General features: G+C 55.6%; 9 protein-coding genes across 9 annotated transcripts; 4 read left to right on the forward strand and 5 right to left on the reverse strand.

The window, feature by feature from the left end:
• Nucleotides 1–986: 986 nt before the first annotated feature.
• Nucleotides 987–2,777, reverse strand: F5Z01DRAFT_656000 (phosphatidylinositol transfer protein sfh5). Its single transcript, XM_046263549.1, has 2 exons — nt 1,902–2,777; nt 987–1,851 (listed from the first exon to the last, which is right to left on the reverse strand). The coding sequence occupies exons 1-2, from the start codon at nt 2,501–2,503 to the stop codon at nt 1,224–1,226; spliced, it is 1,230 nt and encodes a 409-aa protein (XP_046118044.1). The 5' UTR covers nt 2,504–2,777; the 3' UTR covers nt 987–1,223.
• A 781-nt stretch (nt 2,778–3,558) lies between these two features.
• Nucleotides 3,559–5,374, reverse strand: F5Z01DRAFT_674437 (uncharacterized protein; the record flags this gene model as incomplete). Its single annotated transcript, XM_046265043.1, has 4 exons — nt 3,559–3,810; nt 3,856–4,242; nt 4,299–4,715; nt 4,763–5,374. The coding sequence occupies 4 exons, from the start codon at nt 5,372–5,374 to the stop codon at nt 3,559–3,561; spliced, it is 1,668 nt and encodes a 555-aa protein (XP_046118045.1).
• A 1,473-nt stretch (nt 5,375–6,847) lies between these two features.
• Nucleotides 6,848–8,024, reverse strand: F5Z01DRAFT_687684 (ARP2/3 complex 20 kDa subunit; the record flags this gene model as incomplete). The annotated part of the gene is made up of 3 exons (XM_046266023.1): nt 7,544–8,024; nt 7,161–7,487; nt 6,848–7,108 (listed from the first exon to the last, which is right to left on the reverse strand). The coding sequence occupies exons 1-3, from the start codon at nt 7,544–7,546 to the stop codon at nt 6,848–6,850; spliced, it is 591 nt and encodes a 196-aa protein (XP_046118046.1). The 5' UTR covers nt 7,547–8,024.
• On the forward strand, nt 7,803–9,939 carry F5Z01DRAFT_656009 (ubiquitin carboxyl-terminal hydrolase 14). The gene is made up of 2 exons (XM_046263550.1): nt 7,803–8,114; nt 8,171–9,939. Exons 1-2 carry the CDS (start codon nt 8,099–8,101, stop codon nt 9,868–9,870), a joined length of 1,716 nt encoding a protein of 571 aa, XP_046118047.1. The 5' UTR covers nt 7,803–8,098; the 3' UTR covers nt 9,871–9,939.
• Nucleotides 9,940–9,976: 37 nt separating this feature from the next.
• On the reverse strand, nt 9,977–10,578 carry F5Z01DRAFT_117880 (uncharacterized protein). The gene has a single exon (XM_046257458.1). The coding sequence runs from the start codon at nt 10,383–10,385 to the stop codon at nt 10,083–10,085; it is 303 nt and encodes a 100-aa protein (XP_046118048.1). The 5' UTR covers nt 10,386–10,578; the 3' UTR covers nt 9,977–10,082.
• A 492-nt stretch (nt 10,579–11,070) lies between these two features.
• F5Z01DRAFT_656012 (histidine phosphatase superfamily) lies at nt 11,071–12,603 on the forward strand. Its single transcript, XM_046263551.1, has 4 exons — nt 11,071–11,424; nt 11,769–12,056; nt 12,166–12,381; nt 12,434–12,603. The coding sequence occupies exons 1-4, from the start codon at nt 11,243–11,245 to the stop codon at nt 12,516–12,518; spliced, it is 771 nt and encodes a 256-aa protein (XP_046118049.1). The 5' UTR covers nt 11,071–11,242; the 3' UTR covers nt 12,519–12,603.
• A 37-nt stretch (nt 12,604–12,640) lies between these two features.
• Nucleotides 12,641–13,499, reverse strand: F5Z01DRAFT_636788 (putative 2-heptaprenyl-1,4-naphthoquinone methyltransferase; the record flags this gene model as incomplete). The annotated part of the gene is made up of 4 exons (XM_046262236.1): nt 12,641–13,060; nt 13,113–13,199; nt 13,258–13,402; nt 13,462–13,499. 4 exons carry the CDS (start codon nt 13,497–13,499, stop codon nt 12,641–12,643), a joined length of 690 nt encoding a protein of 229 aa, XP_046118050.1.
• Nucleotides 13,500–14,378: 879 nt separating this feature from the next.
• Nucleotides 14,379–14,920, forward strand: F5Z01DRAFT_117931 (uncharacterized protein). Its single transcript, XM_046257459.1, has one exon. It carries the CDS (start codon nt 14,549–14,551, stop codon nt 14,882–14,884), a length of 336 nt encoding a protein of 111 aa, XP_046118051.1. The 5' UTR covers nt 14,379–14,548; the 3' UTR covers nt 14,885–14,920.
• Nucleotides 14,921–24,226: 9,306 nt separating this feature from the next.
• F5Z01DRAFT_118278 (uncharacterized protein) lies at nt 24,227–26,219 on the forward strand. Its single transcript, XM_046257460.1, has 2 exons — nt 24,227–24,996; nt 25,049–26,219. Exons 1-2 carry the CDS (start codon nt 24,394–24,396, stop codon nt 26,063–26,065), a joined length of 1,620 nt encoding a protein of 539 aa, XP_046118052.1. The 5' UTR covers nt 24,227–24,393; the 3' UTR covers nt 26,066–26,219.
• Nucleotides 26,220–27,070: the final 851 nt, after the last annotated feature.

Consider the following 27,070-nt stretch of genomic DNA (forward strand, 5'->3'; position numbering starts at 1 on the left):
AACTAGCTCTTGTTTAAATGCAAAGTGAAGCGCGTGTTCTCTCCTTACAGAGGCACAGCCGTTCTGAACCGTTGGTCTCTGTTGTTCCCACAAGCTCGCCCCCTGTCACTTGTCACCCAACCGCCTCGAACAACAACAACAAGAAACATGATGGCTTCAAAATTAGGGAGAGGTCTTCCGAATTGAAATAGACCCTGCCAGTCCCGACAATTGAAGCTCGACTCGACGCGCCAAGCGATTTACATCATCATCACAGTGGACATTCACGCCTCAGAGAGCAAGGGAGCAAGGTGACGGAATGTGTAACTGAGCAGATCCAGATTTTCCAGCCCCAAAGGCTTCGGGTATGATTTCTTGTTTCTTCCACAGCTTTTTTACCGTACCTATTGTCCCAATTTTTGTTGCAGAACACACTGTCCAGTGGTCGCGGCTTGACTCGCGCGAGCTAGGCGACGTTGCAGTATTGGACTCGTCGTGCACAAAATCGCCTCATCGCAGCCTCGAATTGATATGCCGGCTTTCATCAATAAAGACACAAACTGTCCAAGCGAAGAATGTCAGCTTGAAGCATCTACTCCAGTCATTCGGCGCGCGGCCTGTGACATGGCCACCAGAGTCTGCCAGCCTCCCGGTGAGATCTGACAGCCCCAACCCCTCATCACGTGCACTTATGTCAACATCGACTTCCAAGAGTCCGCAGGCCAATGTGCGAATTCTGATCTATTAGTGACAAGGAACTATTGATGGCGAACCATTGACCGACCTCGACGTGGACCCCTTCCCACAGCACAACTGCATCGCCCCTAAGTGCTCAAGATGCTGAACGAGCGTGTGCGGTTGAACACACAGCGATGTCGTTTCTGTTCAGCGATGAGAATTCCGAACACGGCGCCGCAATTTCTGTACTGTAATTCGTGATGCGAGTAGCTTATCAACCGGCCTTGCCTCGCGCCTGACCCGCAAAGACTGCGCCGCATTCAGCATGACCGTATCCTCGTGAGCCATCGTCTACGGTCAAATACAAGCGCAAAAGTACATGTATCAAGGTAGCTAATGACCATAAACACGCACGACTTCCAACAAGTGATGCAGGAAAAGCACATTGCCAAATATCGGTAGTTCAAACTGGCCATCTCTATTCAAATTAGGGTATATGGTGTAGGGCAACAGCAGTAACGCTCAGGTCTCTGTGGTATAATCAAACACGCTTCCGAATATGCCGATCAGGCTGTCTTCACCTCGGCAGCAGGCTTGGCCTGTTCGTCGGCTGCGGCGTTCTCAACCGTGGGCTCATCGACCTTGGGGGTCTCCTCCGTCTTGGTCTCCTCTGCGACTTTTTCCTTCTTCACCGCTGCAACAGGGGCCTCCTCCGACGTGGGCTCGACAGCCTCCTTTGTCTTGTCCTCCACAAACGACTGGAGCTTGAGCTCCTCGCCAATCTCCTGGACAGTGCCCGCCTGGCCACCATAGGCCTTGGGCAGGCTCGCACGGATGCCCTCCGGGAGCTCCGCTGCCAGAGACGTGCCGCTGGCCATGGGATGGAACTTTTTGAGGGTCGCCGGGGCGACAAACAACTTCATGGCGGCGTACATCCAGCCCATGATGACGGGGACGTTGACAAAGTACTTGTGTGCCAGCAGCTCGGGGTAGGCCGTGCTGAGAACGTTGATGGTCTCCTTGGAGGCGGCCTTGGCGCTCGGGTCCATGCGGAAGAAGGAGACGGAAACGTAGTCGTGGACCTGGATCACCTTGTACGGGTCCTCCTCACCGTCAGTCAGCGGGACGGTCGCAGCGTTCAGGTTGAGCTTCTGGACACCACGCTCCATGAGGGCTGAGCGCCACTTGATGAACCTGCTCATATCAGCACGAGGTCATTGCTTTCCTTCAGGGAAACCACTCACGCGTCAACATCGCCAAAGGTCTTCTTGTTGTCCTTGACGGAGCCGTAAATGTTCCAGGTGATCACCGTCTCCTTGTCGCCGTCCTTGTGGGTGGTCACGTAGCCCAGGCCCTTGAACTTGTCTTGATCAAACGAGCTCTCAACAAGTTCGACGGGGTTGTACTTCTTGCGCCACTCCAAGGCCGCGGTCAGCTGCTTCACGGCCCCGGCAACGTCATTGTCGTTGGCACGGAGGTACTTTTGCAGAATGATCTTGGTTGGCACATGCGTTTCAGGGTCATCGGACAGCTTGACGCCCCACATCTCATCGTGGCCAGTGTTCTTCTTGATCTCGGGAAGCTGGGACGCTAGCTTGGCGAAGGTCGTCTGGGGAATAGACTTTTCCTCAGCAGCACTGTCAGCAGCCGTGGCGTCTTCCGCCGGCTTTTCATTTCTGTCGTCGGAACCCTCCTTCTCCGCTGGCTTTGGCTCCTCTGTCTTGGGCTCAACAGGAGCCTCAGCAGCAGTGACTGCTGGCTTGTCGGTGATAGCTTCGGCGCCAGCTGCGGTTTCAGTGACCACAGGGGCGACAGGCTGGGCCTCGGGTTTTTGCTCCGCTGACATGTTGATGAATGCAAAGTTTCCACGTGGAGATGACGATGGATGCAGAAGGTAAGTCTTTCACAATTACGCTGCCCTGGAAATTTGGTTAGTATATGCAACCGTGGGTCGCCTACGTGATTCAAGCAGACCTCGGTCAGTTGACAGTGATAATGTGAAGAAGGATATGAGAATCAGGATGACTGGGGATGAAGGCCTGAAAAGAAGGGGAGAAAACAGTGCTCAAGGGGTTCCGTGCCTGAGGTTGTCAAGACGGGCGGCACGTATCCCCTGCACGGCTGCACGGCTTTTGACCCTTGACAGGGTTTCTGATTCTCTGCGCTAAAGACGACCAACTGCGATCTGATAAGACACACGTGCAGGCAACACGAGCCACTGGAGCATGCAATACTGGAGCTTGATCATTGATGAATCAATGGACGAATTGAAAAACAACTGCTTCAATCATCATCACTTTTTCACTGGGAACTCACGCCCATGAAAGGTCAAAGTCGCTTGGGCCACGACCACCCACCCGCTAACAGGCCTGAACCGAACTAGGGGGCTCGCGTGGGTCATCATCACCAGGTCACTGGCCTTAATTTCAAGTTTCATCACGACATGGAGTGCACGACACAACACGATAAGGCAGCGCGAGTCACGTATACGTAGCAGCGACTGTATTCAGCAATATATCGTAAAGGCGAACATAGTGTGCTTCTCAGGGCCTCTCGGCTGCATCATATCGACCTTTGCCCGTCGAGCCAAATCCCAGGAAGTCAACCCATCTCGCAAGACCAAAGACGCGCCCTTTTTTTTTTCCTATAGCAAATCCATCATTGCGTTGGCCATTTTCAAATGGCTTGCTCTTCAACGCGGCTACTACCAGCAGAAGAGAGTTGCGCCAGCCCATATCGTCTCCCAGAACAAAAAGAAAATCACTCCTCTTCCGTTGCGTCTGCGGCCCAGAAGAAAGCACCAAGAGTATCACCGCACCAAGAACCCACCCCGTTTTCCAAGGTCATTTTATCTTTTCAGAACCCAAAACAGCAGGCGATGCCAATTGTCAGTGAACAACATTAGTAGGTCTTGGCTGCTGGCAGAGCGCGGTACAGAATGCGCTCGATAGCCGACAGCTCGGCGTACGCAGCTTGGCCAAGGGTCATTTGGTCGAAACCAGGTCCCATGAAACGTTCATAGCCAAGCTCGTTCCAGAAGTAACCCCAGGTCATGTCTGTATCGGCAGCCTTCTCTTGCAAGTTGTTGCGCTCTTGAATGGACAAGGTCATCATGTCCTTGTGGGACTGGTCGCGGATGATGGAGATGTACCACTGGAAAGGTCAGTCACGGTCCGCGTCGGGCGGTCAACCACCTACATTGATAACATCTGGCTGCGCATTAACCTTGGCCGCGAGGGCGTACTGATGGCGCCAAGTGCCTGGCAATGGAGGGAGGTTGTACTTGGGCAGATCAGACTCTGTGACATTGGCCAGCCACGCGATGTCGTCCTTCATCAAAGGTGTGAAGCCAGGGCAGGACATGGCTGCCTTGGTCAGGCGACGGTACAGCTGCACGGTCAAGTTGACAACGTCGTCACCCTTCTGCAGTGATCGAGTCAGCAAGCGCAGCAACTCGCAAGTGGCGCGAAAGAGGGCGCGACGCTGCGAGATTGTGACACGATCCATGAACGACCACGGAAACTTCTTGAGTGTGCTAATCAAGCACTCATAAGGACGCTGCGGGCACTCCTTGGAGAATGGTGACTGCGCAGAATTGTGTTAGTGAATTGGACGAACAGCAGCTACAAGGTTAGACTCACACGATGAGGAACCTCGACGTGCTTCACGAGCATAATCATCTCCTCCTCGGTGATGAAGCCCTTGAAGTTCTCCCATGGCTCATGCGCATTGTAGGGCTTGAACTCGGGAGTGGCACCGTCCCAAATGACACCCGTCGCCAAGGGGAAGAGATCTCTCATGAGGCTGCCTTGGCTCGACAGCTCTACGTCGACCGCACGGTCCCCGAGACGTGATGGACGCGAGTTGGTGATGTTGCTGATGTGACGCTCGACAGCACGCATGGCATCCTCAAGGGTGCAGAACTCGACATAGGCGTCCATTGTCTTGCTTGTGACGCGCTCCATGATGATGTGCACGGGCTCATCAGCATCGTTGAGGATTTTGGAGTTGCGGCCGAGGAAGGCGATGACTTCGGCGCGCTTGGTTGAGAAGGGAATCTAATTTGAGTCAGTCGTGTTTGACATGTTCAGTTCCATGCTCATACGTTGCGAATCTTGACAACGCCATGGTTGATGGCCTTGCCGGTGCGGCAGCTCTCGGTGAACGGAAAGTTGTCAGGATGCATAGCGACGTCAAAAGATGGCCTGCCGCCAGGACAGTTGAGGAGCTCGTTCAACTTATCCGAACGCTTCACAGCAGGGGTCAGAGCCATGTGTAGCGGGTTGGCGAGCGCAGCTGCGGTCGCTGCAAAGGGATCCTGGCTGTTTGTATTATTATCGGAAGAGCCAAGTTCGTTGTCGACGCTGTCTTTGTTATAGGGCACAACACCCAGGTTGAATTTAGGTGGAGGCTCCTGTGTGATTAGATGGCCGTTGGTACGAGGAGCATAATTCTTTGGTTCCGTCATGGTGCTGATCAACGAGCCCTCAGGGCTCTGGACCAGACCGTGATCCATACCTTGGCGCTGGGGTGATTGTTCTGAACTGCCTAGCATCGTGAACCCAGTAAAGGACTGTGACTGGGGAATCCGGCCGTTTGTGTCATGCCCATTGGTAGCATTTGGCTGAGCGTACACCGTTTGTTCGTTCTGCGTCGTCTGCGCGCTTGGAAGGAAGCCATCGTTGACTTCATTGTTACCGTTGGCTGAAGCGTTCATGCCAATGGAGGACACGCTTGAGCTATACTGGTGTGACTTGGTACCGGCGGCAGTATAGTGAGTTCCGACGTCGTTAGCTTGCCCACCTGCCTAAGGCTGGGCTGGAGCGACATTCGGCGCCGTGGCCGTGGGGTGACCATTTGCACTCGTTCCGTTAGCGATTTGCAGGAGCCCATTAGCTGTGTGCATGAGATGGACTCCATTGTTGAGGAGATGGTTCGTGGCGTCATGGCCCCGGGAGTCGAGGGACTATTTGATTCAGTATGTCAGTTCCATGCAGTTTCGTGCCTACGGGCCTGCCTTACTGGAGCAGAACCAGGATCTGACCGTTGCGGAGTCAAGGAGTTGCCAGAGCCTGAGTGAAAGATAAGTTTCGTGTTGATGTTGTGGCATCCAGGTTGAGCTGCAAACTCACCGATGTAGGCCGAAGATGGGAAGTACATGTCGTTGCCACAACCGCTGACGCTGTTTCCACGACTGTGCTGACCATAGAGCGCTCTGTGAAGCATTTGGACCTCCTCGGCCGTAGGCTCCCTATGGGAAGCCATCGTGGTCCTTGGTTTGTTAGCCAGTAGGCATCAAAAACAGGCGATAGGACTTTTGACTCACATTGTTGTTGTCAAGAGCAAAGATTGAAGAAATGAGTACGCGTTGGTGTGCCAGATAGTGCCAATGTACGGCCAAAGAATCTCAGGCAGAATCTCAGGCAAAGTGTGGGAAAGTTGCGTATGAAGAGAGAAGAGAGAAGAGAGCCGCGCAGAGAGAAGGGTTCTCGCGGGTACGAAGAGCGAAGGGGGTAAAGGAAATGAGATGAAAGAGAAGTGAGGCAGCACGCGTGGGATCAAAACATTGCAACGATCAGCTACTGCTCAGCCTGCGGGCGGCTTCAGTCAGAAAGATCAGATCAACGAGTGAGGCCTCTAGCACAGTGTGGAGCACCATCTGGCCTCGACGGCAGAGCCAGTCCGTCAGCTAGCCGCGGCGCATCGAGGCACAGAGATCCCAGCCTTGAATTACGCTTGAGATTTGTTGACGGGGACCGCAAGATAATATAAGCGACAACGAGGTCAACCCCCTAACGTAAGTGACAGCCGCGAGTAGGCAGGGTCATAAGCCCTCTTCGATTCCTGACGAGGTGTTACCCTCATGTAGGAACTTGCAAATACAAGCCGTTGCCGAGATTGAATCTGAGAGTCTTGTAATCAGAAAATCGCCTGGTCAAAGGGCGTTTCCATAACAAGTTGCGTCGTCGATACCACCTTCGTGTCATGCGAAATCTGTTGCGTCATCCTCGCCAAGAGTCGACCCAAGATAATGGTTGATACCTGGTAAACATTCAAGTTGCTCTAAGTCTCATATGTAGTGGATATTGACAATGTCAAAGGATCATTGTTCCACATTTGCGCCAAGTCATTGCCCATCGCTTGCTCAACCCGCCTATGTACGGCTGGCTTTTAATCAAACTGGCACGTGTTAGCTCATAGCAGGACATGCCGCGACAGCTCGGCTTACAGGTGTCAAGAAGGATTCCGCGACGAAACGAGCTCGTGCGTTTAACTGTAGTCGGTTAACTTCTGCCCTTGCCAGCAAAGGGACGGTGCCGCCTACAAAGAGCTTCATCTCCGATATTTCCTTGTCAACCTCCTCCATGAATTGAATGATAAAGTCCACGAGCTTGTGCTTCAGCATCTCCTCGGTATGGAAGTTCGTTATCAAGAAAGAGATATCGTAGCCCTGTACATCAATCAGCAAAGGATTCCCAGTCCTCGACATCCAGGGTACGAACCTTGATCGGCTTCCTCCGCAGGATGAAGAATGACTCGGCGCGCTGTGTCAAGAAGCGCGTGAACTTGTGCACCAGGATATGCTCAATCTCGTCGGCCTGCTTGATCTTGATGCTGATGCGCACCGAGTTGATGCTGGGCTCGATAAGCACGCGCTCGTTTTCGTTGCGCGAAATGGTCAGGGGCGTAAGTACGACCTCAGGCGAGGTCTGGGCTTCGATCTCGGGGACATTGTGTCGCTCGGCCGTCTGGGATGCGAAGTTGGACAAGGTGAGGGCAGCTGTGAGACTGCTCCGGACAGCCTGGAGATACGGCCGGAGGGATTGAGACTGCGCATCGTTAGTTACCAATGCGCTTTGGGACATTGAACAATTTCACAACGTACCATGACGGCGGCAAGCCCTTCCTGGGCTTTTGTCGTGTGTCTCGTGGGTAGTCTCTCTACGTCGCAAGGCGTGGCGGGGTTGAAGTGTCGTTGGACGTCGTCGTCGGACCTTCAGCACAGCCTAGACGTGACGTCTCGGTGGGGCACAGGCGGCTGGGGATCCAGACGATGTCACGTGAATTGGCGTCAAATCGATGTCAGCACTGCATTCATGGGTTCAGAAAGGCCTACTCCTCAGTTCTCTGCATTCTTTATAAATACGCAAGAAAAGTATTCTATCACGTTAACAGAACGTGTTTCTTCAAGTGATGCCCATGGCCTGGACATTGTGGCTGAAGCTCGCAGAAGGCGGCGGAATGTGGCTGAACGCATAACCCCACAATTCGCGACTCCAGGTACCAGCTCGTGACGCACCACTAACCATCTCCAAACTTCCGCCCCAAGCAGCACTTTTCGCAAACCGGGCTTGCTACCACTGCTTCAACCAGCTGATACACTCCTTGGAGCAAGAATTTGATCAAAAACTTGGAGGTTCATCGACTTTACAGAGTCACTATGGCGTCAATACCTGGTTTGTCACCCCTCGTTCCCCACGTCTCAACAACAACAGCTAACAGCGGTCCCAAGTCGTCGTGAAACACCAAGGCAAAAAGTACAATGTCGACGTCGATCCCTCAGCCACCGGCGAGGATTTCAAGCTTCAGCTCTTCTCGCTCACCGAAGTCGAACCCGACCGCCAAAAGATCCTCATCAAGGGCGGGCAACTCAAAGATGACGCCGATATGAGCAAGCTTGGGCTGAAGCCCAACCAGACAATCATGATGATGGGCACTCCGGGATCCAATGGTTCTGGCCTGGTGCGGCCAAAGGAGACGGTCAAGTTCGTCGAGGACATGACTGAAGCCGAGCAGGCGCAGCAAGCAGGTGCCACGCCTGCGGGGTTGATGAACTTGGGCAACACGTGCTACCTGAACTCGACTCTACAGACGCTCAAATCGATTCCGGAGCTGCAGGACGCGCTGTCAACGTACAACACTAAGAATGGAACCTTGATGGGCGGTGCGCAGCTGGATCTGGCCTCGCAGTTGGCGAGCCTGTACAAACAGATGGGCGACACGCAGGAGTCATTCCCACCCATGGGGTTTCTGGGCGCACTGCGAAGTGTGTTTCCCCAGTTTGCAGAGCGTTCAAGGCAAGGAGAAGGATATGCCCAGCAGGACGCCGAAGAAGCCTGGTCACAAATCGTCCAGCAGCTGGGGCAGAAGGTCAAGGTTAAGGAAACGGACGACGCCCCGGAGATCTCCTTTGTCGACAAGTACATGTCTGGCGAGTTCACGTCCGAGCTGGTCGCAGATGAGGAGGAAGCCAAGAACAATGAGCAGCCTGTCGTCAGCCGGGACCAGTTCGCCAAGCTCAACTGCCACATCGACGGCAAGACGAACCACCTCCGCGACGGTATCCTGGCAGCTCTCAGCGAGAAGCTCGAGAAGAGGTCCGAGACCCTCGGTCGCGACGCCGTTTACACCAAGACATCGAAGATTTCGCGCGCGCCCAAGTATCTGACGGTGCACTTTGTCCGGTTCTTCTGGAAGCGCGAGTCGCAGAAGAAAGCCAAGATCATGCGAAAGGTCACATTTCCCCATGAGTTGGACATTGTGGAGTTCTGCTCGGATGACCTGAAGAAGGCACTGATCCCCGTCCGCGACAAGGTCCGCGAGATCCGCAAGGACGAAGAGGACCAAGAGCGCGCCAGGAAGCGACGCAAGAAGTCGCACGAGCAAGACGTGGGCGACATTGCCGGTGGCGCAGGTCTGCCGACCGAGAAGGAGAGAAAGGAGAAGGAGAAGAAGGAGCAAGAAAAGGCCGAGCGTGACGGCAAGTCGAAAGAGAAGAAGTCTGGCGACGGTGACGTTGTCATGGGCGAAGGCGAGACGTTCAAGACCGATGCGGAGGTAGAGGCTGAGCAGGCCGCTGCCATCCTGGAGGCCAAGAAGGAGCTCAACTCTCTCATTGACCCAGCGCTTCGTAAGGACGATGGCGCCAACCAGTCGGGACTGTATGAGCTTCGCGGCGTCGTCACCCACCAGGGTGGTAGCGCCGACAGCGGTCACTACACGGCCTACGTCAAGAAGGCTGCACCGGTGGATCCCAAGACTGGCAAGAGGGGTGAGGAGGATGGCACGTGGTGGTGGTTCAACGACGAGAAGGTCACCGAGGTCACCAGCGACAAGATCGATGCACTGGCTGGCGGCGGCGAGTCGCATTCTGCGCTGATCCTGCTGTACAAGGCCATTCCGTTGCCCACAGCCGAGGGCGTTGTCGAGTAAGACTGCAACACTGGCGGAGTATACATAGATCACGAAATATGAAATGCGGAATGAACTCAGTATGAAAAATGTTTGTACAGGCTGTGTAGCCAAAGGGGTATCCAAAATGCAGAACGCTATCCCGTCTATCATGCTCCACGATTTCCAAATACTCCACGATCCGGATGCTGGTAATTATGTGGTATCCGTACTCCCCACAACCGAGTCCCTCGTCATTCTGTTTTCCGTTGCGCCCTAATTGCTCTTCGTCGCGCCTTTTCCGCCTCGCGCTCTTTCACCTTCTCCTCGAAAAGATCGATCTTCCGTTGTAGCTGGCCCCTGGTGTCCAGGAGCGCTCTCTTCTGCTCCTCCAGAACCGCAATTTGTTGGTGCGGCGAGGTCTCGCGGAATTCTCGAATGGCATCGGCCTTTTGCTTGTCGGCCTTGAGTTGGGCGCCGGTCAGGGACCCGACAGTGATGACGGCACCAAAGGCGATGGCGGAGATGCCGGCTTTGGCTTTGGTGAAGGAAGACATGTTTCGTCCTGGGTAGGTTCACCAGTATTCAAGCCAGATCCTGCGGGAGCGTTTTGCCCGATCGTCACTTGCAGGGGGCAGCGTTGAGGTCTGCGAGCTGACTGTCGATCGCTGCGATTCCTTCGAGTGCCTTTCTGAGGGTGGTTCGGCTTGGGGGGTTGCTGTCGATGGACGCTTGAGCCTGTGTAGCTCAATGGCGTTGTCCAGCAAGATTATGCTCGATCGCGAAGGCGTGGACCAAGGACTTGGCAGAGTGGGGCTGTGGTCGTAGCCGGGGGTCTCGGGGTGCAGGGACGTTAGTAAGCGATGCAGGACGAGACAAGACATCGCATCGTAAGGTAAGGTAGGAGATATTCAGTACGCAGGTAAAAACGTCGTCCGAGTTGTCATAAGATTGATATTGAGTTGCAAAGTGGCCAGAAGTGACTTTGGAGGTCAAATCCACGAGTGGCAATGGCGCCCTTGTGACAAAGTTTCGGGGGCCTCGTGACTTCCATCGTGCCTTGTCTGCCGAGAAGTACCTGGTATGGTGCAGGGTAGTCACGATCAGAACAGTCGGATGCCACGGGGGACATGAATCGACCAGGCGCGCGTCTTCTTCGCCTTGCTAGGATAGTTGAATCAGTATGTAAAACTGCAGGCAGCCATGCAAATGTGGATAATTTGAATAGATCGTCAGACGGGATCGAGGAACCCGTATTTAAGGTGTTGTTGCGAAAATGACATAATTCAACCCCTCCTAGGCTCCATAACTCCCATCCGCAGTCTCTCTCGCCTTGCTCATCTGGTAGCGAAGATATTGTCTCTCTTTCCATCTCTGTATACTGTGCGTTCGCTAAGCATAGAACATTCACACAATGGGCAAAACACCACGAGTCTTTCTGATACGCCATGGCGAGACGGAGTGGTCCCTCAATGGCCGTCACACGGGGACCAGCGATATTCCCCTCACAGCCAACGGAGAGGCTCGTATCAGAGCAACTGGACAAGCGTTGGTAGGCCACGATCGATTGATTGTACCCAAGCAATTGGCCCATATGTAAGTAAACTTTGTGCTCCGATGAGTTCAAACGCAGGAAGCGGTGTTGGAAACCGTGAGAGCTGGAGAGCCATTGCTGTGTTGCCAGGGCCAACAGCGAGCAAATACAAGCGAGCTTTGTTGGAATGAAAGCCAGTGCACAGTATTATATGTCCTTCAAGGGACAACGGAGAACACCCCTGAGCTTGGCATGGGCTTGGTTGCACTCCAGTCATGAACATGTCGGCCTGGACCTTTGCCTTCAGCCCTCGCAGCTTGCCTCGCGTTCAGCGAGTATTAGCCCCTCGAGACACCGGCTTCATGCATAGTATGATCTGGCAAGCGCATTGCTGACGATCTGATAGCTACGTTTCCCCACGCAAGCGTGCTCAACGCACCTTTGAGCTCCTGAATCTTGGTATCCCCGCTGAGCAACTCCCATGGACACTGCATGGCGAGCAACCAAGCAAGCGCGCAGAACTGTCCAACTGTGGTGCGCGTGTCGAAATCACAGAGGACATTCGCGAATGGGACTATGGAGACTACGAGGGCGTGACCAGCCCTGATATCAGGAAAATCCGAGCGGAGCAGGGGCTGGACGAGGGCAAGGGAAGAACATGGGACATCTGGACGGATGGATGTCCTGGCGGCGAGTAAGTTCCGATTTAACCCTTTGAAGATCTCTCCGTCTCGTTCTGGAGCGTGCTGGAGAATCACCAGTGTTGTGAGACTGCTTTGAGCGGAAAAGAACTGACAACCCAGGATGCCCGACGACGTCACAGCCCGTCTTGATCGCCTCATCGAAGATCTCCGCACCAAGTACCACGGACCCTGTATGAACGGTGATGCCCCTAAAGGCGACGTCCTCATCGTAGCACACGGCCATATTCTCCGTGCCTTTGCCATGCGCTGGGCCAACAAGACACTGCAGGATGGCCCGGCGTTCTTACTTGAGGCTGGTGGCGTTGGTACCTTGAGGTGAGTCAATGTGCCCAGTCGGCGGTGAACAAAGCCAACTGACGACCCTTAGTTACGAGCACAGCAACATTGACGAGCCCGCTATCCTCCTGGGCGGTGCTTTCGTTGTTGACATTGCGGAAAAGGGACTGCAATAATCCCCATCAGGGATTGGCGGGCCTCACATAGACTGTGCTAGCTGGCCGAGATCATGTTCAATAGATTGTGGCATTCTAAGCACCGTGGTCATCTTCGTACGGTTATCAAATGTCGGTCGTGCTTACAACTTAGTCCCCCTGGCCAAAAACACATTCCTCTCCATCCTCCGATCAGCCTTCTCCCCTGCCCAGAGTACAATCGGCTCCTTGAGCTTCTTGAACGCAAAGTCTCCCCCGCAGCCTGCGTCCTCAAACATCTTCCGCACATTGTCCTCCGTGAACCCATTGTGCGTCACCCCAAACGCCCCAGTTGCCTCGGGCGCATGGGGTAGAAAGTCTAGGATGAACAGGACACCGCCGGTCTTCAAGCGCTCAGAGAGACGTTTCGCAGACAGAGTCGTGTCATCAAAGTGGTGGAAGCCAGCGCCAACGCCCGCAAGATCAAAGTTGTAGAACTTGGGGTCGGAAAACGCTTCGGGCGACGGGTCATCAGGGAGCGTGATGTTTCCTAGATATGCCTCCTTCTTGTCCGGGAAGGTTCCCTTTCAGAGATTCAGCCATCGTGTCTCTTCGAATCAAATGCGTAGTGCTTACCTCGCTCTTGGCCTTGGCGTTATACGCCTCAACCATGCTCTCCGCTAGGTCGATGCCGATGCACTGGCTAGCTCGGGGGGCGAATGCCTAGAAATCTATTTAGGTTCTAAATATTCTTGTGAACGCGGCAGCATTGGGGACTTACCCTTGATAGTAAACCCGTGCCGCAAGCATAGTCAAGCACGCGCCCACCCTGCTTCAAGCCAATGAACTCGGCAGAGGCCTTGATTTCATCCTCAAGTTGGCCAACGCCCTTCTCGTATCTCTTGTCGTAGTCGGCAGCAATTTTACTAGTGCGCACGTCAGTCTATCGGCTCTAGATCTCATCGGCGCCGATGGAAGAGCTAACTTGAAGTGCTCCCGATTGGCGTTGAGAGAGTCAGACATGACGGGCTTGACAGTTGTCGGCAGGCTTTCTGGGAGCTCGGGACCAGGTTTGGGCTTTGACAGATGCGCAAAGAACTAGAACAGTCTTGAAAACAGTGCTCGGTTGTTTGTCTTTGCTCACGTTGTGGTGCAATTGAAGCAATTGGCTCTATGACGTGCTCATCACTTTTGTACTAACGTGAAGCGGAGACTTCTCGGACAGTTGACGTCGACATTGGACCCTCTGATGATCTCCCGCGCAATCTTTCGTTCATCAGATTCTTTGAAGATTTTTTTTTCCCTTTCGCATTGTTGGCATCATTATGCTGACCATATGTCTGATCTTCAGAAGACTCTGGGGTTTGCCATCAAACTTCAAGTGCACTTGCACAACTCACCTCCAGTGTCCGCACAGCCGGCACCGTTGCGGCAGCTCCAAAAGCAGGAAGCAAAGTCTTCGCCAGACGGCTTCTGTTGAAAGCTAAGGGGCAGACCGAGCTAGAGGTATGAAGCGCATAGTACGAGTGCTTATGTTGTGAAGGAAGCCGAGCAGTACATTAAGACGTGATCATTACGAGCAGCTTGCCGCAAAATTTTGGCTAACGCGCGACTGGCCGCAATCTGCGCTTCGGGGTCCCTATGCTTTCGATAATCACAGCAGTAGTAGCTGGCGGCAGAGCCTTTGCAGCATGTCCATTTCAAATCGGGAGCCGTCTGGCGCTCACTCATCTTGAGCAACGCCAACAACTTATTCCAGCGCCAACCATATGCACAAGGAGTTTCACACCCCAACGGCCCCCTGAGGAGGCCCGCGCATGGGCCATATCAATGCCAGCCAGCGTTGACTAGGCTAGTAGGCCCCGGGCCGTCCGCCTTCCACCTGCACGAGCGCCTCGGACCGAACATAGTTTGGCCTCTGTGCCTGCGGCCACCCTGGCTTACTCGTCAGTATGTGGACACATGGTCCTAAGGACTAAAGAGCACAACCACACAGGGCTTTTGAGATCCTCCACCACGCCCGGGTCATTCTCCGGAGCTCGCAGCAAGCTAAGCATCGACGCTTTTGGCTCATGAGGCTACAACGACTCGCCCCCTCAATTCTGCTGCTTCGAAACCCTACGTGTGGGCTGTTGGGGCGGACCAAGGATTGGGAGTCATGTCGCGGGGTAGACACTCCACGGCAGGACGGCCGTTATGCCCAATGCATGCAGTTTGCCTCGACCGTTTTCGGTCCCCTACATGATGCATGTCGGCCGACGGACTGGTACGTAGATGCTGCTGCCGTGCAAGATCCAAGCTGTGAGGCGACCGGGTTGGGTGGCCGCCTGCGGTGCGCGAGGCTTGTCGCACACCGCCGGTTCGTTGGTAAGCTGATGCAGGACGCCAGCCAGCGCGGGTCCTGCTGATGGTAATCATGGATTCATGGCATGCCCCAGATGCAATAAGAGTGGCGCCTAAAGATTCGGGGACCATGGTATCATACTGTTAGTGCCACGGGAAGCGAGTGATACATGCACTTACGTACATATAATATCGTAAATCCCAAAGGCGACCTGTCCACCATCACCACCACCAGTCCACCACCCACTGGGTGATGGGGCCAGCTGCACGATGTGCGTAGTGCCGGCCCGTCACTGTGCATCCGCCATTGACAAATTGCTCCGTTCTTGATCGTTGGCGCCCGGGGGTTCAGCTGACGGTGGAAAGCTTGTAAACATGAACGGAAGCGCTGGTCGACGAGTTTATACTAATACAAACATTAGCGCCGCGAGCTATGTAGATCAATTCAGGCCTGCCTGAGAAGGCTGTCGTTGGTCACAGGATCGCTCCGTCATGTCGCTTGTGCAGCTCGTTTGCGTGCTTTCTCCAGCGTGCCACACAAGCTGCATAGCGTAGTATTACTTGTATATGGTAGATGATAAGCCAGCCTGACGGGTGATGAGTGCATCTTGTGGGGCGCCGTGATGAGGGGACAACCCCCAGCCTGTGATGCGACGAGTGCTCGAACAATGATGATGCGGGCCCCCTGAGGTCAGCCTGCGCTCGTCGTCAGTGCTTGTAATGATTGAGGACCACAGCGAGGAGATCGCAGCTTGGTTCGTCTCTACAGTGGCCGATGCAGTGGCACCAGACCCAGAGAAAGAGTCAGAAGAGTCGACCGTGCCGCTGCCACCTCATACATCTGTGGCCCTGCGTGAAGGACAGCTCGGATGCGACCCATCATTTATCGCCCTGCCTCACGAGTCACACTCACAGTCGCGGACTAATTAGCTCCCAACCCAGTCAACAATTCGCAACTTCGCACTGTCGCTGCATGTCTCCTCCAAGTCGCTTCAGCTGGAGAATCCAACTTGCAGGGGTGAGCATGCAGCAGATCGAGGATCCAAAGGAGTGAACCGAGTCATTCCAATATTCAACCCGGCCGGGTTTCCGCGCGGCTGACTGCTGTCTTCTCTATCGTATTTGTCACCTTCGCACATTGCGCTGTTGGCATGCGCGAGGAGTGCGAAAGCGCTCATCTTGAGCCCTTCGTGTTTTGTTGGAATGTCAGCAAAGAAACCCGACATGGATGCAAGGATAACGACTCCTCACTCCACCCGGGATGTCACAGCGATCCCCTAGTCGCTGCCACAGGACTCGACTGGAGGTCACTGTCGTGAACTTGAGTGAACGACGAACCCCTGTCATCTTGGGGGGAATGTCGGTGTGCGCGCCAGGTCGGAATGCAGACAAAGGGCGAGCGATGGGCAGGGAAGCATCAATGGTCATTGGCTCGGAATAGGGTAGAGCGTGAAGCGGGAGATGGGGCGGGAAGATGATGCATCTCGCGCATGAGATAAACATCATGTGACTTTTAGCTCACGCGTGCGATTGGCGGACCGAGCCTCTTCCCGGCGGCATCCAATTACCAGAAGACAGGTTGGCGCCTTGGCAGTTAGGCCGCGGGTTCGATGCAAGGGCGCGGGAAATGAAAAAGAAATTCATGTCGCACCCATCGTGGGGCCCCTTGCTTCGACCTTGAAGCTTCAAAGACAATCAAATCAGTCCCGTAGCGTTGGGCCCAATTTCTCGGTCCATCTCCATTGTATGGTGCGTCAAGAGGCACGCAATGTGTTGTCCTCCTGTCAACCAAGGGGCGTCGACCGACCATGTCACACACGCCTCAGCTCAAATACGACAATCATTGACGGATGAGACATTCGACTTGCCGCACGTATCATACTTGTGCAAAATGATACCCCTCTAGACGGATCTTCGCCAACGCAGCCTTGATCGATTTAGTCGCAGCTGAGCTGAACTCTGTACAATTCCAGTGGCTTGATTACTATCATTTCCCCTACTACTCCGTACTTCTAGTCATATAGGGGTTTGGTGATTATTGTTATTCTTCAAGTACCGATTTACGTATTGAGCTTGAGTTGGCATTTTAAAGCTTGGGTAGCAACAACTTCTGGGTGTGCGGTTATACGACGAATTCAGAAAGCCATAATGATTCTTAAAGACCAGACCTGACATTATTGTAACGGACTACCGAGCTGCTTGCGCATTGATGGCTTTTTATTGAAGTGCCAGCCAGACCCTAGGGTAGGCGTGCCCAGAGCCATTTCACGGTGATCTACGTACTAACCTAGCTCAGTCTAGGCTAGCCCGCATGCAGTCCGGGGCGGACTACAGCAATGTCCAAGTTACACGTAATTACACCTGGTATTCAATTATGTTTTCAGGAGTCATGGGCATATGGAAGAAAAACAAGGGCCAGGGGCGCCGCGATGGTAGCCCTGCCAATTCAATTGCAGGATCCGTTACCCGATGCATTCGTCGCTGCTGGGCTCCTGCCTTCGCGCACGGCGGTACCCCGCGCGACCACCTCTTTCCGTAGCAGCCTGGCTGCCTAAACCTACTAATAGAATTGAGGACTTCTTTGACTTCAGATTAACATGTCACTTTCAGAACTCAAAGTCCTGCCAGGCTCACTCACACGAGATTGCTCCTTGCACCGCGACAAATGCCGGGTGCATACCGACAGACGGTATTATCTTTCGCAATACTACAGTAGTAAGGAGTACAGTGGTACACCCTGGGAGAAACTTACGCGCTGATAGGCCAAACCTCGAACAGCTTCAATGGTCCAAGGGGGTGTGTAACGCTCACAGCCGATCCTGCGCAGCCTACGTCCGTACATGGATTTACGCTGAGAGGAGTGTACTTCCCTCATTGGGGGCGGACATCACGGTCAAGGCGACATGGTCACGCAAGAGCAGCCAAGCCTCATAACCATATTCTCCGAGGACAGCCAACAGCGCCCAGCACTGACACCACCGAGCTATACGAGCCATTGGCAAGAGGAAAAACAGCACGACGCACATGAAGAACCTCGATGGCGACGCTAAGACAACCTTATGATTGGCCGCGGCCATATCGACTTGGCGTCAGCTTTCTTAAAGACCGGGATTCATCACCTCCACAACGTCGAAATCTTTCCCAGAAATTTACGAACACCAACAACCCGTGACGATACCCCGATCTTTGCTTCGAGTTGCTGATACCAAGTACTGTGGCTTCGGTTGGGATCCAAGCTGACTTTCGCGAATGAGCACCATCACCGGCTCTCACGCAAGGGGTATGTGCCAGAGGCTGACAAGACTTACGACTACCGACAGAGTTGGTCAATCCTGGACGTGATGAATCCCGGGTGGGTGCGCTCCGTGGCAATGTGCTTTGGGGGTGTTACAGTCGCTGACTACGAGTACCAGTATGGACATTGCCAGGCGCAGCCTTCACCAGTTCACACGAAGCCATCTCTCGATAGCCCCGACATATTCTGAGGCTGTGAGCCAATCACCCGCCCTAAGTGAAAGATGGCCAGAAGGAAGCAGGGGTCACCCTCCATTGCAAACCCATCAGCCCTCCTCATTACCTATTGGGCTCCTCGAATGTGGAGTCGCTGTCGCCTTTTTCACTTCTAGGTAGGCCCAGAACTTGTGAAGGGTGGACAGAATACGTACCAAAGTAAGCGATTCTGCTAGCGGAACGGGTGCAACCGCGTCGATGCATGAGGCCGTCAGCGACGATTGGCAAGGCCGATGGGGGCACCGTCAACATCTCGAATGGCTGCCACATTGCGGGGACTTGTGGCCTTGGGCCTCCACAAACGGTCGAGGCCGCCTTGATATTGGCATCTGGATGTTCGCTGGCAAGTACACCACTGACGCTTGATGCCGCGTGCAATGTGGCGTGCGTCGTGAGCTATGGCGGCCCCTGGCAGCACGTTTCCTGTGAGGCGTGGTGATGGGAGAGCGACACTACCGATGCATGGAAGGATTTCAGTAGCCCGCGCCGTGCCGCCCCGGGCCATGCAGATGGACATACTACTGGTAGCACTTGGCTCGCGTTCCGAGGTTTGTTGCATCCCCGACATTACAGTGTGTTATCTTTGTCTAAGTAACCAGAGGATAGGCCATTTCGCTACCATACAGTCGGGGCCTTGATCACGAACCAAAACTTTCGCTGAGACCAGCCTTGCATCCTCGAGGGCTTCCTCTCTGCTGTGACGATAATCTATCTGATCCTCGATCATGGCCTGGTCAGCGGGCCAGCCGCGGCCGTCGCGCGCGGGGCGGGACGGCGGGAGGCAAATCTATCAGATCGCCGAAGCGCAAGAAATCCATGTGCGGAGCGAGCCACTATTGCATGAGAGAAGCGCAACACGAGGCAGTCCGGCGCCCGCAAAGCAGGGCACATAAATAGTGTGAAGCAATGTGGTAAAAAAAGATGACGACGAGACACGATTGCTGCCCGCCCACCTTCATGCGGACGGAGGCTATGCGCGGCATGTCTTTGGGCCTCTTCCTGCAGGCAGCCGCTGTGATAAATGCAAGCTGCTGCACGCGTTCAGATTGCCTGTGCTCCGCGCAAAGACGCTCAGCAATCACCAACGCGGACATGCGACTTTCCCAAGCCTCGGTTATGGGCGTTTGCCTCGGGGTTTCAGTACGGGGCACCTAAAGTACCATCCCGCAGAAGCAAGGAACCTCAATGAGATACGCCGCAGTCATTGGAGACAGTACCTTGCTGCGACCAGCAATGTTGGTGCATCGCCGATAGAAGGTGCTTTGTTGGGTTTGCGTTCTATTCTACCTTCCCCGTCGAAAGCATGAGGTCGGCGGACTGACGAGTGTTTCCACGCGGCAAACCCCTGTCGGTCAGCATCCACAGTCTAAGCGGTGAGGGAGCATCCGCAGTTGCAGCAGGACGGGAGACGCTGAAGGGAGGGTGTGCCGCCGGCCACGCCCCCTCCCAAGACCCGCGCTGGAGTCGACCCGCAGTGACGCCGCCGCCCGGGTCCAAAGTCCAAAACCCAGAGGAGGGCACAGTGCAGTAGCGTGCGCAGCGCAGGACCTGGTAAAGTGATACTGCTAGTTCACCAATAGTATATCGTCCAACAGCTGGGGTCGCCGTCGTTAGCTGCTCCCGTGACGAAGACTGTACGCAGCCTACCGTCCCAGCCAGACATGGTTCCTAGCCAGGCCCAGAGGAGGATGGACATCAATCGGCCGCGGTGCAATGAGGCGGCAGTGAGTCGCGACAGGCTTCGAGTGCTGCGGCCCGTGGCGTCTCACAGCCGTCTTTGGGGACCCGTGCGGCCAACAGGTGAGATCAGCATCGCCATCAAGCAAGGCCAGCTCTGCCAATACTACGTACGTGCTGGGCAATTAACTCTGTAGAGGCCAGAGGGGGCGCAAGGCAGGCACGCAGTCGAATGCTGTCAACGTACAACGGCGACAATGCGACATACTACTCACTGTCAGCAGTCATCCCGAGCCAGCAGGGGTCAACAACAAGTTCAACAGGCTTCTCGAGTGGTGAGGAAGACGGCTGCCAAAACCATTCCAGTCGCTGAGGCGAGTCTCGACCAACAATGTTCTGTCTTCATTTAATTCCTTCTGGAGAGGTTGCGCCGAGCCAGCACCAGTCTGCGTTTGCGTACGCCCTGTCTCACTCAAGCACAGCAACAACAACCCAGGATCATCGGAGCCTTCTGCTATTGAAGGCAAGGGAATGACCGGCCCGGGCTGTTTGGGAAGTTTGGGTCGTGTTTCTGGTCGCCCTGTCGTGTCAACTGCGGGACGAGGACAAGCGTCAAGCAGACAGGGCTCGTCCCGTCCCTCACCGAGACAACTCCTTCGCACTCGCGTGAGCTTGACGCACAAGGTGACAGACATGACAGCTGGTCGTCACCGACGTAAGTTAGACATCAGCCAGAATAGCCATCGACCGTTGCTTTTCATCTACGCCTGGACAGATGAGTTGTCGAGTGGGCTGCCATGGATCACGAAGCGATTTATCATTTAACCGGCCGGGCGTTCGAGCAGCCTTGGATGGAAAAAGAAAGGCTCTTGGAGGAAGAGACGCATGCAGAAGCAAGAAGGCAGCGACATACGCACGGCCACGTCGACGATTTATTATGCTGATCAGTCAATAAAGAATTGCTGCGCGTGTCCGGTGACAGACCGTCAAGACCTGATAAGCTCAACAGGTGGACGAAAGCACCACACGAGTTGCGCAGCCTGCGGCCTTGCCTGCAGCCTCCCTGCCCGCCCGACAGTGTTCTGCCCACTTGTTGAAATTCCCGCCGGCGGTGCGGTGCGGTGCGTTGCGTACCGCCATGCCAGTCAACAACCCAGCCAACAGCCCAGGCCCCAGCATCATCGACACGCAGCGGCCGGGACCAAGCGCAGTCGAGGCCCAATAGAGCCTGCTGCAGCGCAAGCCAGCGAACGAGCATCGACAAGGAGACTCCCGGTCACTCCACCGCTCGCGTTTGCCCGCCAGAAGCCTGCAGAGCCCGCAGAAAGCGCGGCGACCAACGACAGACTGCGTACGTACCCTGGATGCGCGGCGGGTGATTGGGTGAAGAAAAAAGTGCGCCCCTGCTGGCGTAGCTGGTCCTGTGGCTCTGAGAACCAGTCGTTTGAGTCAAGGAACGAGTCCCATTGTCCCAGAGCACCCCACACGCAGCTGGTGGCGCTCAAACTCAAAACACTGTGAAGGGTCGAACCGTGACACCCCGGGAGCAGGCTGGCTAGGGGCACCCCATCGCAGGGCGCCTTCCCTGGGTCCAGTCATTTGCTCACACCTGAAGAACGCGTCCACCGCATGCACACCTCCAGCCTCTCTGCCTGCGACTTGCCAACTGTACGGTACAGACACCTGGGTTCTCAGTTCTCACCTGGCTCATTCACCCATCCACCGGGTTTCCTTGCAGCAGTTGCCAGTAATTGGGCAAACGCCCCAGCTACCAACCTTACCCCAAGAAGGTCCAGGGAGCGCAGACACCCTCCCTCGGACCCCCCTTTCCATCGTGCTGTGCTGTGGACTCGTGGTTTATCACGTCTTTTGTCCTTGCCTGGAAGTCTCGTTATCAAAACTCTCTTCTAATTACTTCCTTACCTACCACGACCTTTCGACGTCGCGCAGAGATCTATCATAACACAACCAACGAGGCCGTGCGACGTGCACTTGATTACAACGGTCGGCACGGAGTGGAGAGGCCGTAGGTACGGTAGTCAGTCACGCTGCAGACAGTGCTGGAAGCAAGCACCTTTTTCTGCGAGTGTCTCCGACGTCAGACGACGCTGCTGCACGTCTGCTGCGCGTATCCTCCACCCTGGGACTGGAGTAGCTACGTGCGTGCGTGTGCTCACTGCGGGCTTTCCAGACTCTCTTTTTGCCTTTTTGTGAGAATCCGGATCTTGACTGGCTCGAGTCGCCGCTGCGCTGGTCTAAATACCTGGTCCTTGTTGACCTTGGTTCTCACTCACTACGGGATTTATTAGACCGGCCTGGGTCTGGTCCACACAGCTCGCTGCTGCACCTGGACTCTTCAGGCGCATCTCATCTCATTTCTACCTCACCTCACCTCACCTCTGTCCGCCTCCCAGTTGCTCGCCTGCGCCTCGATTCTCCCCTCACCATCTCACATCGCGGTCGACCTCACCTCTCACCGTCACAACCGGCCATCTCCAGGACGATCGTGCGACGATTTGCTGGCGGGGGACGACGACAGCAACCTGTTGCCTCACCACCGTTGCCGCATCACGTGCAATAGGGTCCAGCAAACAGGGAAACGCCTGGAAGGACGGTCTACGAACTGAAAGACATAGTCGCGCCAAGTTCTCAAGGTACACATCGCAAAACAAGGTACGTGAGATTCATTTTCTGCATTTGCACCACTGTTTTGCCCTCGTCTTGTTTCATGTACCGGGCCCTATCATCTCGCGCACGACGTATCCAAGCACATCACGGACATGAATGGCAATCTCAGCTTGATGGGCCATGGCCGCCCGCCTGGTCATCGACGTGCCACCTTTGCATAAGATCTTGGGTCTTCAATGCAACGTCCAAGACGGGTCCGCAGAATGCGGACAGGCGCGATTCAAGATCGCCAGGGAGGGCATGGTTTGCATGCATACACGACGTCGACACTCATCGCTCATGGCTGGGAGTTCACACGAGAGAGCGCTTAGGCGGCGCAGCCGTTGTTGCATCAGCACTCGACTGATGAATGCGGATTGTTCATGTGACCTCATTCGACACGAACACTTTGCTACCCAAAGGCGCCTCAAATATTGGGTTCGCATTTGCAACGCAAGTGTGTGGGCGATGGAAAGCCTGACACTTGCGCGCGCGTGCCTGCGCTTTAAACTCACTGGTCGTCAAACACAAATTTGACGCGCTTGCCGTTGTCTTTTAGCGTGGGTTGATCACCACCCAACAAGACTTTTGCTGGTGCACCATGGAGCCTCACCTCGCCGACCAATTCACCTACTGCTGAAAGAAAAAAAAAAGACGTCCTTGGCAGCCACGAAGCCACTTCTGGTGGAATGAAGTGGTCGACGGTCGACGGAAACGTCCGTGGACCGCGATCTCATTGCTGAATTCAGCCGAGCCGGGAGACAGCGGTTCGAGATATCCGCTTGGCAAGAATTTGTTGGCATTCCAGTCCTTGCGTCAAAGAGTCGAGACACACCCGGGCAAGCATCGCGCCACTGCTTGGTTCATTCCCGGCCTTGCGAGGCTGCGGCCCTATCTAATCGCTTCCTGCCCGCCTGCTTGGCCGCGCCGCCGCCAGTCAACCCGAGCCCCTCCCTCCCTCCCTCCCCCAGGCCGTCAGACTGGAGCTGCTCCTGGCTAGACTAGCAGGAGAAGATCGGGGCGTCCCCCTAGGGGCCGCTGGATTGCCTCCTGGGCCCTTACCTTAGCAGCAGCCTCGACTTGCCAGCGCGCCAACATGGTGGCCACCACGAGCTCGGTCCGTCAGGCTGAGCTTGGTCTGCTGAGCTCGGTGGCCCGAACAGGTATGGGCCTTGGCCAGCCAGCCAGCCGGGTCCGTCCTTTGGCTCATGATTGGCTGACTGTCAGCTCCAGCCCTGGGCCAACAACCCGGAACCCGTTTTCGTGTCCTGGGTGCGCCGTGGCCGTGGCCGCTCTCGCAACGGCGTCTCTGGCCAGTACTGGGATCAGTGCAGGCAGACAGAGAGATGTGAGACCGGGCGCTCCGCACCGCACCCTTCGCTGCATTCCCTTCACCTCCGCCGCTAAAGAGAGGATCCCGCTTGAACCTTGTCTCGTCTACCTGCCAATATCCTTCAATTCCTCCTTCCCTTCCCTGGCCGGGTTCTCGTCACCTACTTTTTTTTATCCACCTTTGGCGCGTTGCTCGTCGGGTACCAGCGTCGCGAGTCTTTTCTTGTCCCTGTTCAGTGGACTGTATCTATGCATCGGCAGATCACGTCCGGAACCTCTGTCTAACATAATCGCTCTAGCACATATCGCAGAAAGGAGAAGAGGGCATTGGCGAAACATCCAGAACAGGGGGGCTTTACAAGCACGCCTAGGCCTTGTCTGACGTAGCATGGCCGACGATCGCCATCGCAACGACTATCCTCAGCACCGACCAGAGGATCACTATCCGTCGCAGTCGCAGTACCCGCCGCCTCCTGACGCCGTTCAACGCACAGCAGACGACCAAGCGCGCCCCGGCATGGCTGCTCCCTCTGTATCTCTGCCCTCTATGCACGACCCTCGAGCACCAGGCTACGGGCCGCCGCCTGGCAGCCACGGATACCCGTCAGACCACCGCTATGCCTCGCCGAGTACGACGAACGGCTATCCGCCACCGCCTCCTCCGCCTGGTCAGCAGCCGCCTGGCAGTTACCTGCCGCCTCCTCAGCAACATCCCGATCCTCGCGCGGGACAAGGCTACCGAGCCCCCGAGCCCTACCCACCGGGCCGCCAGCAGCCTGGCCCATATGGGCAGGAGCCTCAATACAGGCATCCAGACCCCTACTACTACCAGCAGCAGCCCCCCGGGGCTCCAGGCCCGCCGCCGCCAGCGTACTACCACCAGGGGCCCTATCCCCAAGAATATGGGCCTCCTCAAGGAGGACCGCAGATGCCACAGGCAGCTCCACGACAGAGAACATCCATCGCCTGTAAATACTGTCGCAAGCGCAAGGTAGGTTGTTGGTGAGGTGTAGGGAGGAGATCGATGCTGACACGACCTGCAGATTCGGTGCAGCGGGTATCACAACGGGGGCAAGTGTCAGAACTGCGCGCGCATGAACCAAGAATGCGTCTTCCAGCCAGTCTCGTCAACCAGCGGCGCCGCATTCATTCCGGTCTCTGCAGTTCCTGGCGGCGTCCCACCGGGAACACCTCTATATGGGGCATATGGACAACCGCTGGCGCCCCAGCAAGGGTTGCCTTACCCTCCCCAGGGTGGCCCTCCGGGGCAGCAGCAACCACCGCCGCCGCAGCACGGTCAGCATCCACAGGGCCAACATCAACAGCAGCCACCACCACCCCATGGTGGCTACTATGCCCAGCAGCCGCCGCCGCATCATCAGCAACACCCGCACCCGCATCCGCATCCGTACCCGCACCAGCACCCGCCTCAATATCCGCCGCCGCCGCACCACGGTGAGGCTCCCGCACATGCTCCGGGACAAGCGCCGGGAGTGGGACCGGGGCGACATGCGCAGTCCCCTGCCGAATCGTCGTACTCGTGGACTTCGAAGCCCGAGGATAGCTCGCAGAGTGGCCGACGTCGTCGGAGATCTGAAGAAGATACGGATGCGTACCGCCCACCACCACCTAGGGTCGGCGCCACCGAGGACGAGCCTAGACGCCGCTCCCCGGCCGAGTTTTCGAGCAAAAGCAGTCCTGGCGGGCTACCTATGCGATCCTTCTCGACGCACAGCCCGCGCAACCCGGTGCTTCCCCAGGTGAAGACGGAGAGCCAGCCTGGTACATACAGCGATCGCTCCCCGGGGCAGGCGGCTATGACACAGAGTGGAGGGTCTACGCCAGCTCGCCAGGCACCGGGTCCGAGCGTAACGCCCACCAATCAGCCGGCACAGCTCCAGGGCCAGTCTGGGCAGCAGGGTCAGGGCCAGGGACAGCAGGGTGGACAACAGGGGACGTCGGTCATGAGCTTGAGCAACCTGGTCGACAAGAATGACATTGACAGGGGCATGATGGACAGATTGAATCGGCCGCGCAACCCTGGCGCGCCCGCCAAATAAGGGAAACGACTTGTTGGGACAGGAGACACCATGCGGCGTGGACACTGCCGGACAGCGTCAAAACACACGACAATGCTCCCGGTCCCGCGAGGGATAATCGACGACTTGCAAACGACGCAGAGGAATGATTTGGGATGCGATTGGGGGAATGAGAGGTGGTCTGGATCACCACCATTCACGTCAATCGGGCAACGTCCAAACGGCTCCTGATGGACGGTCCCTTGCCTCGAGCCCGCGACAAGTGCGGGGGCTGCATTCACTTGGATCTTCACTTGGGTCCCCTTGCACTTTGCCTATTAATTTGTTGGTTACAACGCAGCTGGTTTCTCTTGTTTCCCGGGGAGACTGAAGGAGGAATATAAAAAAAAGACACCTGGCCTCACGGCCCAATCAGCGTTACTTGGTTTGTTTTCTTGTTCAGGACATATGCGGAGGAAGATATTATTTTTTCTTGCGTCTGTCTGCCGCGTTGCTCTGTGCCCCTCGTTTGGGGGGTGTGCGCTGTTGTACATACTGGCTATCAACCTAGTGGATACTTTGCGGCATGCTTTCGTCGTTGTTATCCCTTCATACAGAGAGCGAGAGTCCTTGGTCGGCAACGACCGGGTGTGACAGCCGCAAGGCTGTTGGTGGACTTTAGGCGTCAATGCAGATAATGTTGGTACATACATACACTCTGTGATCACTCTCCTCCCAGCAGCAATCGAGGGGTTTGCTGGCCTGACCGCTGGTTCGGCTCTGCACGTCTCTGCCGTCTTACGATCTCTTGGCTGATGATGCGATGGGCGACACGGTATTAGGCACATTGTTAGCTCGCATGCGCCGTAGCGCCGTTCCCAGCTTTGAGGAAAGGATGGGCCGCCTACGGGCCTCTCCCAGGGTGAGGAGAGAGAGAGAGGAGAAGAGAGCCCTTTGTAGCCCAACCCACCGAACTATGGGTCGCCCAGCGCAGGCATGACGACGGGCGAGATGAAGAGGTATTTACCTCGGGACGAATCATGTCTG

This window comes from Emericellopsis atlantica (assembly GCF_019669845.1).
Source record: "Emericellopsis atlantica unplaced genomic scaffold F5Z01scaffold_14, whole genome shotgun sequence".
In the NCBI taxonomy this organism is placed as follows: domain Eukaryota; kingdom Fungi; phylum Ascomycota; class Sordariomycetes; order Hypocreales; family Bionectriaceae; genus Emericellopsis; species Emericellopsis atlantica.